Source organism: Petaurus breviceps, unplaced genomic scaffold (assembly GCF_028583685.1).
Source record: "Petaurus breviceps papuanus isolate PSGF00001 unplaced genomic scaffold, PetGlider_PUasm1.0 126, whole genome shotgun sequence".
Taxonomy (NCBI): domain Eukaryota; kingdom Metazoa; phylum Chordata; class Mammalia; order Diprotodontia; family Petauridae; genus Petaurus; species Petaurus breviceps.
The window spans coordinates 9,428,903-9,441,122 of NW_027185655.1; the positions used below are offsets into that span (position 1 = coordinate 9,428,903).

Genomic DNA, 12,220 nt, shown 5'->3' on the forward strand with positions numbered 1-12,220 from the left:
GAAGGTTGAAAGCAGATTCAAAGATGCTAAAGAATTACTGTCCAAACATCTCGGGGATTAGGAGGGATGCGGCCTGCTGCAGACCTCGTGTTCCCTTGGAGACCGCCTATTGGCTCGAAGTCCACACACGTGGACTTGCGTACGCTGCCCGACGTTCTGACGCTTCCGGCGTACTTCCGCTTTCCAGTCGCGTCACCACCTTTAGTGGCTGGCGACCGGAAAAGCGGAACCCGAAGGGGTGTAGCCAAGGCGGGAGGCAGCAAGTGTCACCACCGCGGAAGGGGCGGGGCGAGTCTCTCCTCCGCCCGTTCCTCCTTGGTCCTTGTCTCTTTTCGGTCCCCGCCTTCCGCCTCTCTCCAGCCGGAACCTTTCGTCCTTGTGTCTTAGTGGTAGCGGGGACCGATTTGGACGGTGCAGCGCGTGTCGGGCAAGATGGCGGCGGCCACGAGCTGCTTCGGGAGAGGTAAGGAAGGGCGGGAAAGCCGGCTTGTTGTGGTCACCTCCCACTTGGGGTGTTGTAATGGCCGCTAGTCTCTTCCGTCTGCACTCTCCTAAAGCTTGAGGTCGGCCGTGTCGCCCCTCACGCCTCCCGTCCATAACCTCCTGTGGCTCCCTATGGCCTCCAGGGTCAGACACAGTAATCCCGGCCCCTCCTCATTCTAACTTTAGTGCCCGCCTTGCCTTCTGTCTGTCAGCCTGTTCTCCCGCCCCTCCCCCTTAGCCTGGAAGCCCCCTGCGGGCAGGGCCGTCTCTTTGTCTTCTGGTATCCCCGGCGCTTGGCACAGTGCCTGGCATACAGTAGGCGCTCCATAAGTGCATGTGAACGTGTCATTACGGAGCCCATGCCCACACTGACCACGACGACCCCCTGGCTTAGTAAGGATACAGTGTCCAGCGGGTTCCAAGTCCAGACGCGGAGACGGAAGGACCTAACTCATTCTGCACTTATGAAGCACCTACTGTGTGCCAGGCGCTGCCCTCAAGGAGCTACCATCTAATAGGGGAATCCAGGGTGACTAGTCCGTCAGCCTCTTTCTTTATTGGGAATAATAAGGTGGCGCAGTGAATAGATCACCAGCCCTGGAGTTAGAAGGACCCGAGTCCTTAGACACTTAACACTTACCAGCCCTGTGACCTTGGGCAAGTCACTTAACCCCAATTGCCCAGCTTTCCCCTTCCAAAATAAAGTGGGAGTGACGGCTCCTGCTGACTGGGTTGTTGTGGGCATCCTCTGACGGTGCTTGAGCCTTTCTTTTTCTTCCCCTTACTCAGCAGGAACGTGGTGGTACTAAAGGACAAATGCTTGTGCTCACATATAAACCTTAATCTCACTGGAACCTAGGATGTGTTCAGTCTAGGGAGGGGCTCTTAAAAAACCAAGGCAGGGTGTCCCCTCCCTTGTTGCAACTTGTAGTATGTCGCCACTCATACACTAAGTTGATTTTATTTCCTGCATCGTTATTGATTGGAATTTAAGTAAAATCAGGAGATGGTCCTATGTTAGAAATGTCTCCTTTGCGGGGCTTCCTCGCTCAGTCACATGTTATTCCGTGATACGGATCCTCATACCTGACCTTTACATACTGACTTTATATACAGTTCCTCTGGTCCTCAGAACAGTCCAGCGAGGTAAGCGCTGTAAGTGTGTGTCATCTGACTTTTATAGGTGAAGAAACGGTCAGAAAAACAAAGTGTCTTACTCGTGGTTCATCAGCAAAGCAGCATTAGCTTACATGCCTCTTATGTCCCACCACAGACATGTCCTGATGATGCAGACAGAAATGAATCTGAGTTTATGGTAGATCCCGAGGTAATGTGTATGCATTTAAATGTACGTGTGTGTATATGTTTACGTATATACATGTACATTGTAAAAGAGTTGTCCAAGTTGTGCTGAAGGAAAATCACTTTAGCTGTTTGATGGAGGATGGATTAGAGAAGGGGTGGGGAACCTGGGCTTTGCCCTGACATGTGGTCTCTTGACTGAATCCACATTTTACAGAACTAGTTTTGGATTGCATTAAATAAAATTTGGATTCGGTCAAAAGGCCACACACAGGCTCCCCACCCCTGGAGCAGAGAAAGGAAAGATTGAATTAGGAAGACCAATTTAGGGGTCACTCACTTCAGGTATCCAGATTGAGAGGCGAGGAGGGCCTGAACTAAGGTGTTGTTTAAGTGAGTAGAGAGGAGTTGGATGTGTATGATTTTTGAAGGTGTAAATGATAAGATTTGTTAACTGATTAGATATATGGGGTGAGATGTGAAGAATTGGGGCAACTAGGTGGTGCAGTGAATAGAGCACTGACCCTGGAGTCAGGAGGACCTGTGTTCAAATTTGGCCTCAGACACTCAACACAAAAACTAGCTGTGTGACTGTGGGCAAGTCACTTAATCCCAATTTCCCTGCCTTCCCACCTCCAATTAAAAAAAAAGGAAATGTGAAGAATCAAGAATGATGCTAAGACTAAGAACCTGGGATACTGTAAGAATGACATACCTTGGAGAGAAATAGGGAGTTTGTGAGGAGGGGTGTATTTGGGGGAAAGATAATGAGTTAAGAGAAACAATATGGTTAATGGAGAAGAGCTGGAGAAGAAGAGAGGGAACATAGAAAAGCTGATGGCTGAAAACATAAGTGGAGCCTGGGAAGGCATCTGGAGGCATGTAAAGAAGTCCCTGGAGTGGTCTGGTCCATTTACACAGCCTGATTCTGAATCTCTTGAGTGCCCATTAGATACCTGTGAAGTGCTTGCATTGGAGCAGTAGAGTTAGTTGGGACATGAACTTGGGAAAAACCTTGCCATGTCCAGGTTTAGACCAGTCAGTGTCACAGATGTGCCCTGGATTTTCCATCCTTGATAGGCAATTGTTGCCAAAATTGAAATAGCTCCAGAATTTCTGAATGACAGAGTCCCTGAAGCTCCCCATCGTAACAAGATTCAGAACTTTCTGTAGACAATTTCATGTCACTTTATATAATCTGGCCTCCACTAGTGCTAGAAGATGGATAAATGGCATGCTGGTGCCCTTGTGAGTTATGAAGAGAGTGTGTGAGAGCCAGGTTCCGCCGTCCCTTTGATAATGAGGGAACAGGAGGTTTTAGAAATGCGTGTGTAATTCTGCATGGACTAACAGCTTGTACTGAATGTACATGGGAGCTGGATTTGCCTCAGCTTAATTTTCCCATGTGCACCAATGCATCTTTGCTCAGGCTGCCAGAACATCATGTGGAATGTGCAAGAACAGGATGGTGGCCAAGGAGCAGCCTTTTGGAGAAGGGTGACATTGGAAGTGATGTTCAGTGGATTTCCCAGAAAACCTCAGAGAAAACATCACAACTTAACATTAAGAGGGTTACACATTAACTCCAGAGCATTATAAAAAGAATCATTCCAACTATAGTTTTCACAAATACTGTTATCAAAGTTGTATCAATGATGTCTTGGGAAAAAAAAAACCCTGCTAACACAAGTGCATATATTCCCATTAATAATTGATAGTGACATAGATGGGCTGGACACTTACACATTTATTTGAAGTACAAAAAAAGGACTGTCCAGCTTGCAGCCAGCTTCCCCAAAATACTGCAAGAGGTTTTGGACCATCTAATTGCCTCATAACCTTCACAGCTATATTAGTGAGAGGAACAGAACACTTTCCTTACAGATATAACTTCTGCTGAAGAATGAAGAAGGCCAAATAGCCTAAATTCTTCTAAAACATGAAAAGAATTGGGAATTATTGATGAACAGGAATTTGTCATTGCCAGTGTTACCACAGATTATAATGGTAGAACTTCATTTTACCTCTTTAAAAATATTTTTTAAATTAAATTTTATGTTTATTTTTAGTTTACATCATTCATTTCCACAAGATTTTGGGTTACAAATTTTCTCCCCATCTTTCCCCTACCCACCACCCGAAAACAGCGGTCCCACTGTATACCTCCTCCCCCAATCTGTGCTCTGCTATGCCCTTTCCCATTCCCCCTCCGACTTTCCAGTAGGGCAAGATGGATCATACCCCAGTGCCTGTATATCTTATTTCCCAGTTGCATGTAAAAAAAAATAATAATATATTGTTTTAAAATTTGATTTTACAACATTGAATTCCAGATTCTTTGCCTTCCTTCCTCGCCACCCACCCTTATGGGGAAAATAAGCAATTCCATACAGGTTGTACATGTGTAGCTATGCAAAACATTTGCGTAGTGGATATATTGTAAAAGACTGACTATATTTCCCTCCCTTCTATTCCACCTCCCACTTGTTCTGTTCTCTACTTTGGTCCTGTCCCTTTTCAAAAGTGGGTGCTTCTAACTTCCCTCCCCCCATCCTGCCCTCCCTTCCATCATCCCTCCTCTCATCCCCTTCCCCCCTACTCTCCTGTAGGGTGAGATACCCTATTTAGTGTGTATGTCATTCTTTCTCTAAGCCAAATTCTATGAGAGTAAGGTTGACCCATTCCCTTTTGCTTTCCTGTTCTTCCTCTCCGTTGTAACAGTTTTCCCTTGCCTCTTCTATATGAGATAGTTTACCCCATTCGGTCTCTCCCCATCTCCTCTCATCATATTCCACTCTTACCTCTCAATTTCACCTTTTAAATATCATTCCTTTCTATTCAGTTGGTCCTGTGCCCTCTGTCTATGGATACCTGTACACATATATATCACACATATGTATTTATACGCCCATATACCTTCCTACATAGACATATATGTGTATGTACCCCCCCATATATATAAATATAAATTTATATTCCCTTCAACTATTCTTATAGTGAGAAAAGTTTCATAAGTTACAATTATAGTTTTTCCATGTAAGAATGTAAATAGTTTAACTTTGATAAGCTCCTTATTATTTCTTTTCCTTGTTTACCTTCTCAAGCTTCTCTTGCTTCTTCTATCTGAATGTCAGCTTTTCTATTCAGCTCTGGTTTTTTCATCAAGAATGCTTGAAAGTCCTCTATTTCATTGAATGACCATATTTTCCCCTGAAACATGATACTCAGTTTTGCTGGGTAGGTGATTCTTGGTTTTAATCCCAGCTCCTTTGACCTCTGGAATATTATATTCCAAGCCTTTCAATCCCTCAGTGTAGAAGCTGCCAGATCCTGCGTTATCCTGATTGTGTTTCCACAACATTCAAATTGTTTCTTCCTGGCTGCTTGTAATATTCTCTCCTTGATCTGGGAGCTCCAGAACCTGGCTATAATATTCCTAAGAGTTTTCTTTTTGGGATCTTTTTCAAGAGGTGGATTCTTTCAACGTCTCTTTTGCCTTCTGGTTATAAAGCACCAGGGCAATTTTCCTTGAGAATTTCTTGAAGGATGATTTCTAGGTTCTTTCTTTGATCATGGCTTTGAGGTAGTCCAATAATTTTTAAATTATCTCTCCTGGATCTATTTTCCAGGTCATTGGTTTTCCCAATGAGATATTTCACATTGCCTTCTATTTTTTTTATTTGTTTGGATCTTTTTAATACTATTTTGATTTCTTATAAAGTCACTAGCTTCCATTTGCTCCAATCTAAATCCAAGGGAACAATTCTCCTCATTGAGCTTTTGAGATTCTTTTTTCATCTAGCAAATTCGGCTTTTTAAGGCATTCTTCTCATTGCCTTTTTGAACCTCTTTTGCCATCTGAGTTAGTTTATTTTTTAAGGTGTTATTTTCTTCAGTCAAGTTGTTGGTTCTCATTTCTCTTCCCAATTTTTCTTCCACTTCTCTTATTTGGTTTTCAAAATCCTTCTTAAGGTCCTCTGTGGCCTGTAAGCAGTTCATATTTTATACTACATTATTTCACTGAGCAAAAAGATGAGGGTTTTTTGTTGTGTGTGTGTGTATGTTAAGTTTGCAGTGTCTCCCAAACATCCATTTTGAAAAGTGCAACCAGCATTATGAGATAGAAGGTCAGGACAAAGATGAAGGCATAGAAAGATAGTATACATCTGGGAATGATCTACAAAGAGATAATTAAAACTTTCTACACTCTCTCATTAGTTCTTATGGAGAGGACCCAGGATGGAGAATTGAGGTATACCCTCGGATAGGGGACATTATCTGGATAAGGAACAAGTGAAGAAGACAGAAAGTGACCAGACAGGTGAAGGGGAGCCATGAAAATCCAGAAAGAAGAGTGGTAGAAGGGGGTTGTGAACAGTGTCGTGCAGCAGATAGAAGCCAAGAAGGGTGAGCACTGTTAGTTAGGTTTGGCGGTTTTTCACTGGTAATTTTGGAGTCATGATGAGATTGGAAGCCAGAGTTCAAAGGGTTGAGGAGTGAGGGACAGGAGTGTAAGTGGAGGCAATGAACGTAGATCACTTAGGAATTTGGTCCAGACTTGGGACAATGCTAGAGTCTAGCAGAGGTTTTTTTAAGGAAGGGAGGCTTGGACTTGTTTGAAGGCAATAGATAGAATCCATAGCCAGGGAGACATGGAGATTAGAGAGGAAAGTGAGGGAGTATTGAGGGGGCAGAGCAGTCTGGGAGAAGGGAGGGGACACGTTCGTGGATACTTGTAGAGGGGGCTTTGGTCCCTCATCTGAGCCTGGGGGAAAAGAGGAGAGAGTAAAGGGTTTTGAGATGAAGAGGGAGCAGGGAGCTTGTATTGGAAGGCTTCAGTTTTCTGTGGGAGGCTTGAGAATAGAGGGTTTTAAACTGCTTTTGTAGGGAGTGAGGGAGGAGAAAAGGGATTGCCTTACTGTAGTATGGTCCAGTTAAAGCTAATAAGAGAAATTTGTTTGAACCCATATGCACAATTGGGCAGCTTTTTCCTGCTCTGTTGCATGTATACAAGCCAAGGACATAGGTGTTGGGTGTAAATCAAGGTTGGGTTTTGACAAGTGATAGGTAATAGGACCATGAAGCAAGAGGTTTGAGAGCAGGAGACAGTATGGAGTGGAACTGGTTGATTAGAAAGTTGATATTTGGAAGGAGAAGTGGTTTAGGAAGGGCAAGACAGGGAGACGGTGATAGGTCATGGTTAGATCCAGGATGGCTGAGTTGTGTTTTGTTTTTTTATCATGGAAGTGGAGCACTTACAGATAATAGATGTTTCCTAGGCATCTCAAACTCAGCATGGCCAAAGCAGCTCATTATCTTTCCTCTCAAATCCTTCCCTTTTCTGAGGAGGATTGCTTTCTGTCGAGGAACGACCTACCTCTCAGAGTTGTAATTCCAGGCCATCCTTGGCTGATTACCCTCACAGTACATACCTAATCAGGTACCAGATACTGCTGTTTCTATCTTCCCGTCTCTCCTGTCACCCTTTTCTCCATCCACTCACATGGTCACCACCCTAGCTCAGGCCCCTTCATTGCTCTTCTCGCCTTGAATCTCTTCCCCTCTCTGGTCTGTCTTCTCCTTAGCTGCCAAGGCCATTTTCTGGATTAGAGATGTGACTGCATTGTCCCTGCCCCACTGCAGGAAATTCCTCTGTTTGGCATTGAAAATTATCTGGCCCCTTCCTACGTTCCTGCCTTTCTAGTCTTCCCCTGACTTCCTTCAGGTCCCAGCTAAATTCCTACTACCTTCCACAAGAAATCTTTCCTGCTCCCCCTTAATCCTAGTGCCGGCTGTCTATTGATTATTTACAGTTCATCCCACACATCATTTGTACAAGTTGTTTGCATGTGTCGTCCCCTGGTGAGCGTGAGAGAAGGGAATGTTTTTTGCCTTTTTAGTATCTCTAGTACTTAGCGCAGTGCCTAGCATATGGTAGGCAGATGTTTATTGACTGACTCACTGACCAGTCTTCTTACACTCCCCCTGCCCCATCCCCGCCCTCCCCCAGTCCCTCTGCTCTGCTGCTGTTTCGCAGACATGGTGCCTCATCTCCCTTGTTTACTGGTGGCCTCCCCTCTGCAGTGCCCTCCTTCCCCACCTCTGCCTCGTCTTTGTTTCCCTGGTGTCCTTCAAGTTTCAGCTCAAACCCCACCCCCCATCCCCCATTGCTAATCTCTCCACTGAAATTACCTTCCATTTTCTCTATATTTATCTTGGATGTTCCCAACTATTTACATATTATTTTTCGCTTTAGAATCTGAGCTTTCTGAAGACAGGGACTTTTTTTGGCCTTTCCTTGCAATTTCTTCTTGTTATTTTGCCATTAGTATTTTTAGTTTTGTAAACCAACTCTTTTTTATACTCATTAGAGTACAATATTTGACAAATCATTTGCTCGAAAATCCTGCTTCGACATTATAATGTACACACCTACCTGTTCCACATGGGCCGGCATGTGACTGAATATAAAATTGCTCCATAATAAAGATTTAATAAAGGTATCATTGCACTGTCATAAAGTAATTGGGGAGAGTAATAAGACACTAAACATATACTGCCCAAGCTGTGACATGCATTTGGGCCAACAGTCTGTCAGATTAATCTTTCATGATTTGTTTCTTGGATAAACTGCAAATGGTTAAAGAGCTAAGCCTGGAAAGAGATGGAGTTGAACTGAATTCGGGAAGTTTTGCAGTGTTGTCTGTAATCTCAGACTGCCCGTTGATCCAAAGGCCTATTTCCTTTGCCCTGTAGGGATGGCATAAATCATATTCTCCAGACCACATGATGGAAAAAGAAGGTTGGGCCACCTGGTAGCACTGGTACCCCAAGAAGCTGGTCTCCAGAGCCTAGGGCAGAGCCTCTGTGCAGATGTCTAGGAAGGGAGGAGGGGGATCATACAAGCCAGAGGAGATACTGTGAAGGAATGGCAGTCTGCCCAGTGCCCATGGGTAGTAAGGAAATCAGGACTGTAGCAGAATAAAGTTTTTTACAAAGCTCTAATCCATTCTTTCATTGAAAATATGGTAATGATTACTTGGCGCTTTAATGTTTCTCATGTTTTCTTTTTTCAGTTTTCCTTCAGTACCAGAGGCAGTGCTTCTCCAGGATCACTTATAATACTTCTGTTGCATCTTGCATTGTAGATATTCAGGCAGCCAAAAGACATTATGTGGCTGCAAAGTAAGTACATTTTTTTATTTCCATAGCTCATTTCAGTGATTATTGATTGGTTTCCATTTTGAGGATTTGTCTGTTAGGGGAACGTTTTTGGAGGGAAGGGAGTTCTGTGTTACAGAGACTGTGGGTAAGTCTGTACTTGGTATATCTCCTTTAAATACTGTCACCCAAATGATTTTGTCTCCATGATTCCAAATTCGAAGCCTGGGACATGGGAATTACTCCTCTTTCCTCTCTCTTGTCTTGAGTGCGCACATCACCACCCCAACTTCTCCTCCCTTTTCTCAAGAAGTTTGAATGTTTCCCTCTTGCGTCTAAGATAAAATACCGACTTCTCCATCGTTGAACACGGCTCCCAGCCTGGCTCCCGGCCTGGCTCCCAGCTGTCTTCTGGGCTGACTCACATTGCCTCCACGGAGCTCCACACTCTCTCCAGGCACCTTTCCATGAGCAGGCCCGAGCCCTCCACCTTCTCCCCTGAGTCTTAGGAATCTCCAGCTCCCTCCAGAGCTCAGCTCCACTCCCACTGATGCCCGAGGCCCTTTGTGATGCCTCTTATGTATTGGCTTATCTGCATACAGCTTGTTTCTCTCCAAAGAATGTAAGTTGCCTTAGTAGTGACACTGTTTGCTTAGCACAGTGCTGGACACACAGTTGTTTGTTGAGCTGGAATAACTTACTGATCCCCTACCACAAGTGTGCCGCTGCCCCAGGCAGTGCACAGAAAACACAGCTGTCTGAGAGAGGCTCCCTGCCCTCCAGGAGCTGCCAGTGGCATGGCTGGCAGGCTGTGTGCCCAGGTGACGAGGTGATATCTAGTGCCTACGCTGTTAGTAAGAGTGTCGGTGCCATTGTGGTAGAGAGGAAGGACAGGCCACTTCTAGCTCTTGTTTGTTCCTGAGTCAAGCATTTAATAAGTACTTGATACTTTGTGAGGCACTGGGCATATAAAGAAGGGGGGGAGTGGGGCATGGAAAACCAGTCCTTGCCCTCAGGGAGCTCAGTCTAGTAGGAGAGACGGCACACAAGCAAGACACAGGCAGAGTAAACTGGAGGTGATCTTGGGGAGAAGGCTCTGCCCTGAAGGGGGGCTTGGAAGTGCTTCATTCAGAAGGCGGGATGTTAGCAAGTTAGGGAGCCAGGAGTCAGATGAGGAGAGAGAGAATTCAAGGTAGGGGATCATCAGAGGAAATGTATGGAGTGTCTTGTGCAAAGAACAGCAAGGTCAGTGTCATTGGTCTGGAAAACTGGAGATGTAGGAGGGGCCCAGGTTATGAGGGGCTTTAAAAGCCAAACAGAAGAGTTTATATTCCATCCTGGAGATGACAGGGAGGCACCAGAGGGCACTGAAGGGGAGTGTGTGATATGGTCAGATCCAACATGTAAAAAGATAAATTTTGACATCTGAGTGGAAGAAGACTGTACTGGGGAGGGGCTTAGCTCAGGACCCCTGCCTGAAAGCTGTTGCAGTGGTCTGGGAATGAGGAGATGACAGCCTATGGCAGTGGCCGAGGAGAGAAGGGGACATAGGCAAGAGATGTTTCAGAGGCGAATGGCTGGGCCTTCTCAACAGATTGGATATATGGGGTGAGAGATAGTGAGGAGCTGAGGAGGATGCGTAGGTCTGAGATGGAGGACCTGGAAGGGTTGGCATTGCCCTCTACAGTCATAGGAAAGTTTGAGGGAAAAGATGATGGGCTTAGTTTTGGATGTGCTGAATTTCAGATAATAGCTAACATTTGTATTGAACTTATATTTCAGGCACTCTGTTTTAGAAGTATTATCTCAGTTGATTATATATTGATGTTTACCAGGTAGCTAATTTAAGATTTTCTTTGGGCAGTGGGGGATTGTAAGCTCCTTGAATGTGGAGACTCAACTTCTGCTTCTTTTTGTATCTCCAAAATTTCCTGGCACATAATAGGGGCTTAATAAATGCTTATTGAATTGAAGTCTGGATATACAGATTTAGGGATCATCAGCATCAAGATGATAATCGTGAAGTCCATGGGCATGGATGAGGTCATAAATTGAAATGATATTGAGGGAGAAGAGAAGAGGGCTCCGGATAAAGCCCAGCCCTAACCTTGGTGATTGAGAAAGAACAGTCAGGCAGGCAGGAGGAGAACCAGGAGGGAGGCGCCTCAGTCTGACAGGTCAGAGGCTGCAGAGGGGTCAGGGAGAATGAGGACTGAGAAAAGGCCATTGAATCTGTCAGTTAGGAGATTGCTTTGTATCCCTGAGACCAACTGAGAAGGAAAAGGGCCTGGATGCACAGAAATGTTCATAGCAGTTCTTTTTGTGGTGGGAAAGAATCGCTGGGCGATGGCTAATAAGGTTGTGGTTTACGTGGTGTGTGCTCTAAGAAATGACAGCAGGATGACTTTATGAAAATCTGGGAAGACCTGCGTGAACTGATACAAAATGAAACGAGCAGCACGAGGACATTGTACCCCCTAGCAGCAGTATTGTAATGGTGATCAGCTGAAGACTTAGCTGTGCTGAACAATGCAGCGATCATGACAGTTACAGAGGACTTGGGATGGAAAATGCTGTCTGCCTCCAGAGAGCTGAGAGCGGATTGATGCATGTTTTTTTACTTTCTTTATTTTTCTTACTTTTCTTTTTTTGCAACATGACTGATGTGGAAATATATTGTCCATAATTTCAAATATATAATGGGCGTCATACTGCTTACCTTCTCAGCAGGTGGGGAAGGGGCTAAAGGGAGGGATAAATAAATGAATATACAATTTTTTAAAAATTTAAATAAAAAGTGGGACTTGAACTCAGGTTCTTTGACTCTTTCCAGTATACCAGAGCCTTTGCCCTCTAAGGGAAAAAAAAATTTGCCCAAGAGTAAATTTAACCCATATGCTCATTCAGTATAAAGGGTGAGACTCCTGAGGGCTGAAACATAACTTTACCCCAGGTCCCACTCAATTCCCATTTTACGTACAGCCTGGTGGGGACATATGAGATCAAATGTGAGGCATTTTAATGTGTCTTACTGAATTCCTCCCTATGTTAAGATTGGTAGGTTAAGGTTGTGAATTGAGAAAATGACCCGTTTATATAATGTCCTAGCAGGTTAATATATAGCTAGGTAGCACTATCAGTTATTTAGCTTTATACAAATAAAAAATTATATATATTGTTAATCAAACATGAATAAAACAAACTTTTTTCTTTTTTTTTCCCCTGGGACAAATTAGTTTATTGATGCAAGTAAAAGAAGATACAAATAGAAAAA

General features: G+C 44.3%; 1 protein-coding gene across 2 annotated transcripts in view; it reads left to right on the plus strand.

The window, feature by feature from the left end:
- Positions 1-297: 297 nt before the first annotated feature.
- Positions 298-12,220, plus strand: part of MRPL1 (mitochondrial ribosomal protein L1) — a 50,307-nt gene continuing 38,384 nt past the window's right edge. For both annotated transcript variants that reach the window (XM_069092736.1, XM_069092738.1), the window contains exons 1-2: positions 298-463; positions 8,862-8,970. In XM_069092736.1, the coding sequence (XP_068948837.1) occupies positions 433-463; positions 8,862-8,970 (140 nt within the window). In that variant the 5' untranslated portion in view covers positions 298-432. The remainder of the gene's footprint in view (positions 464-8,861; positions 8,971-12,220) is intronic.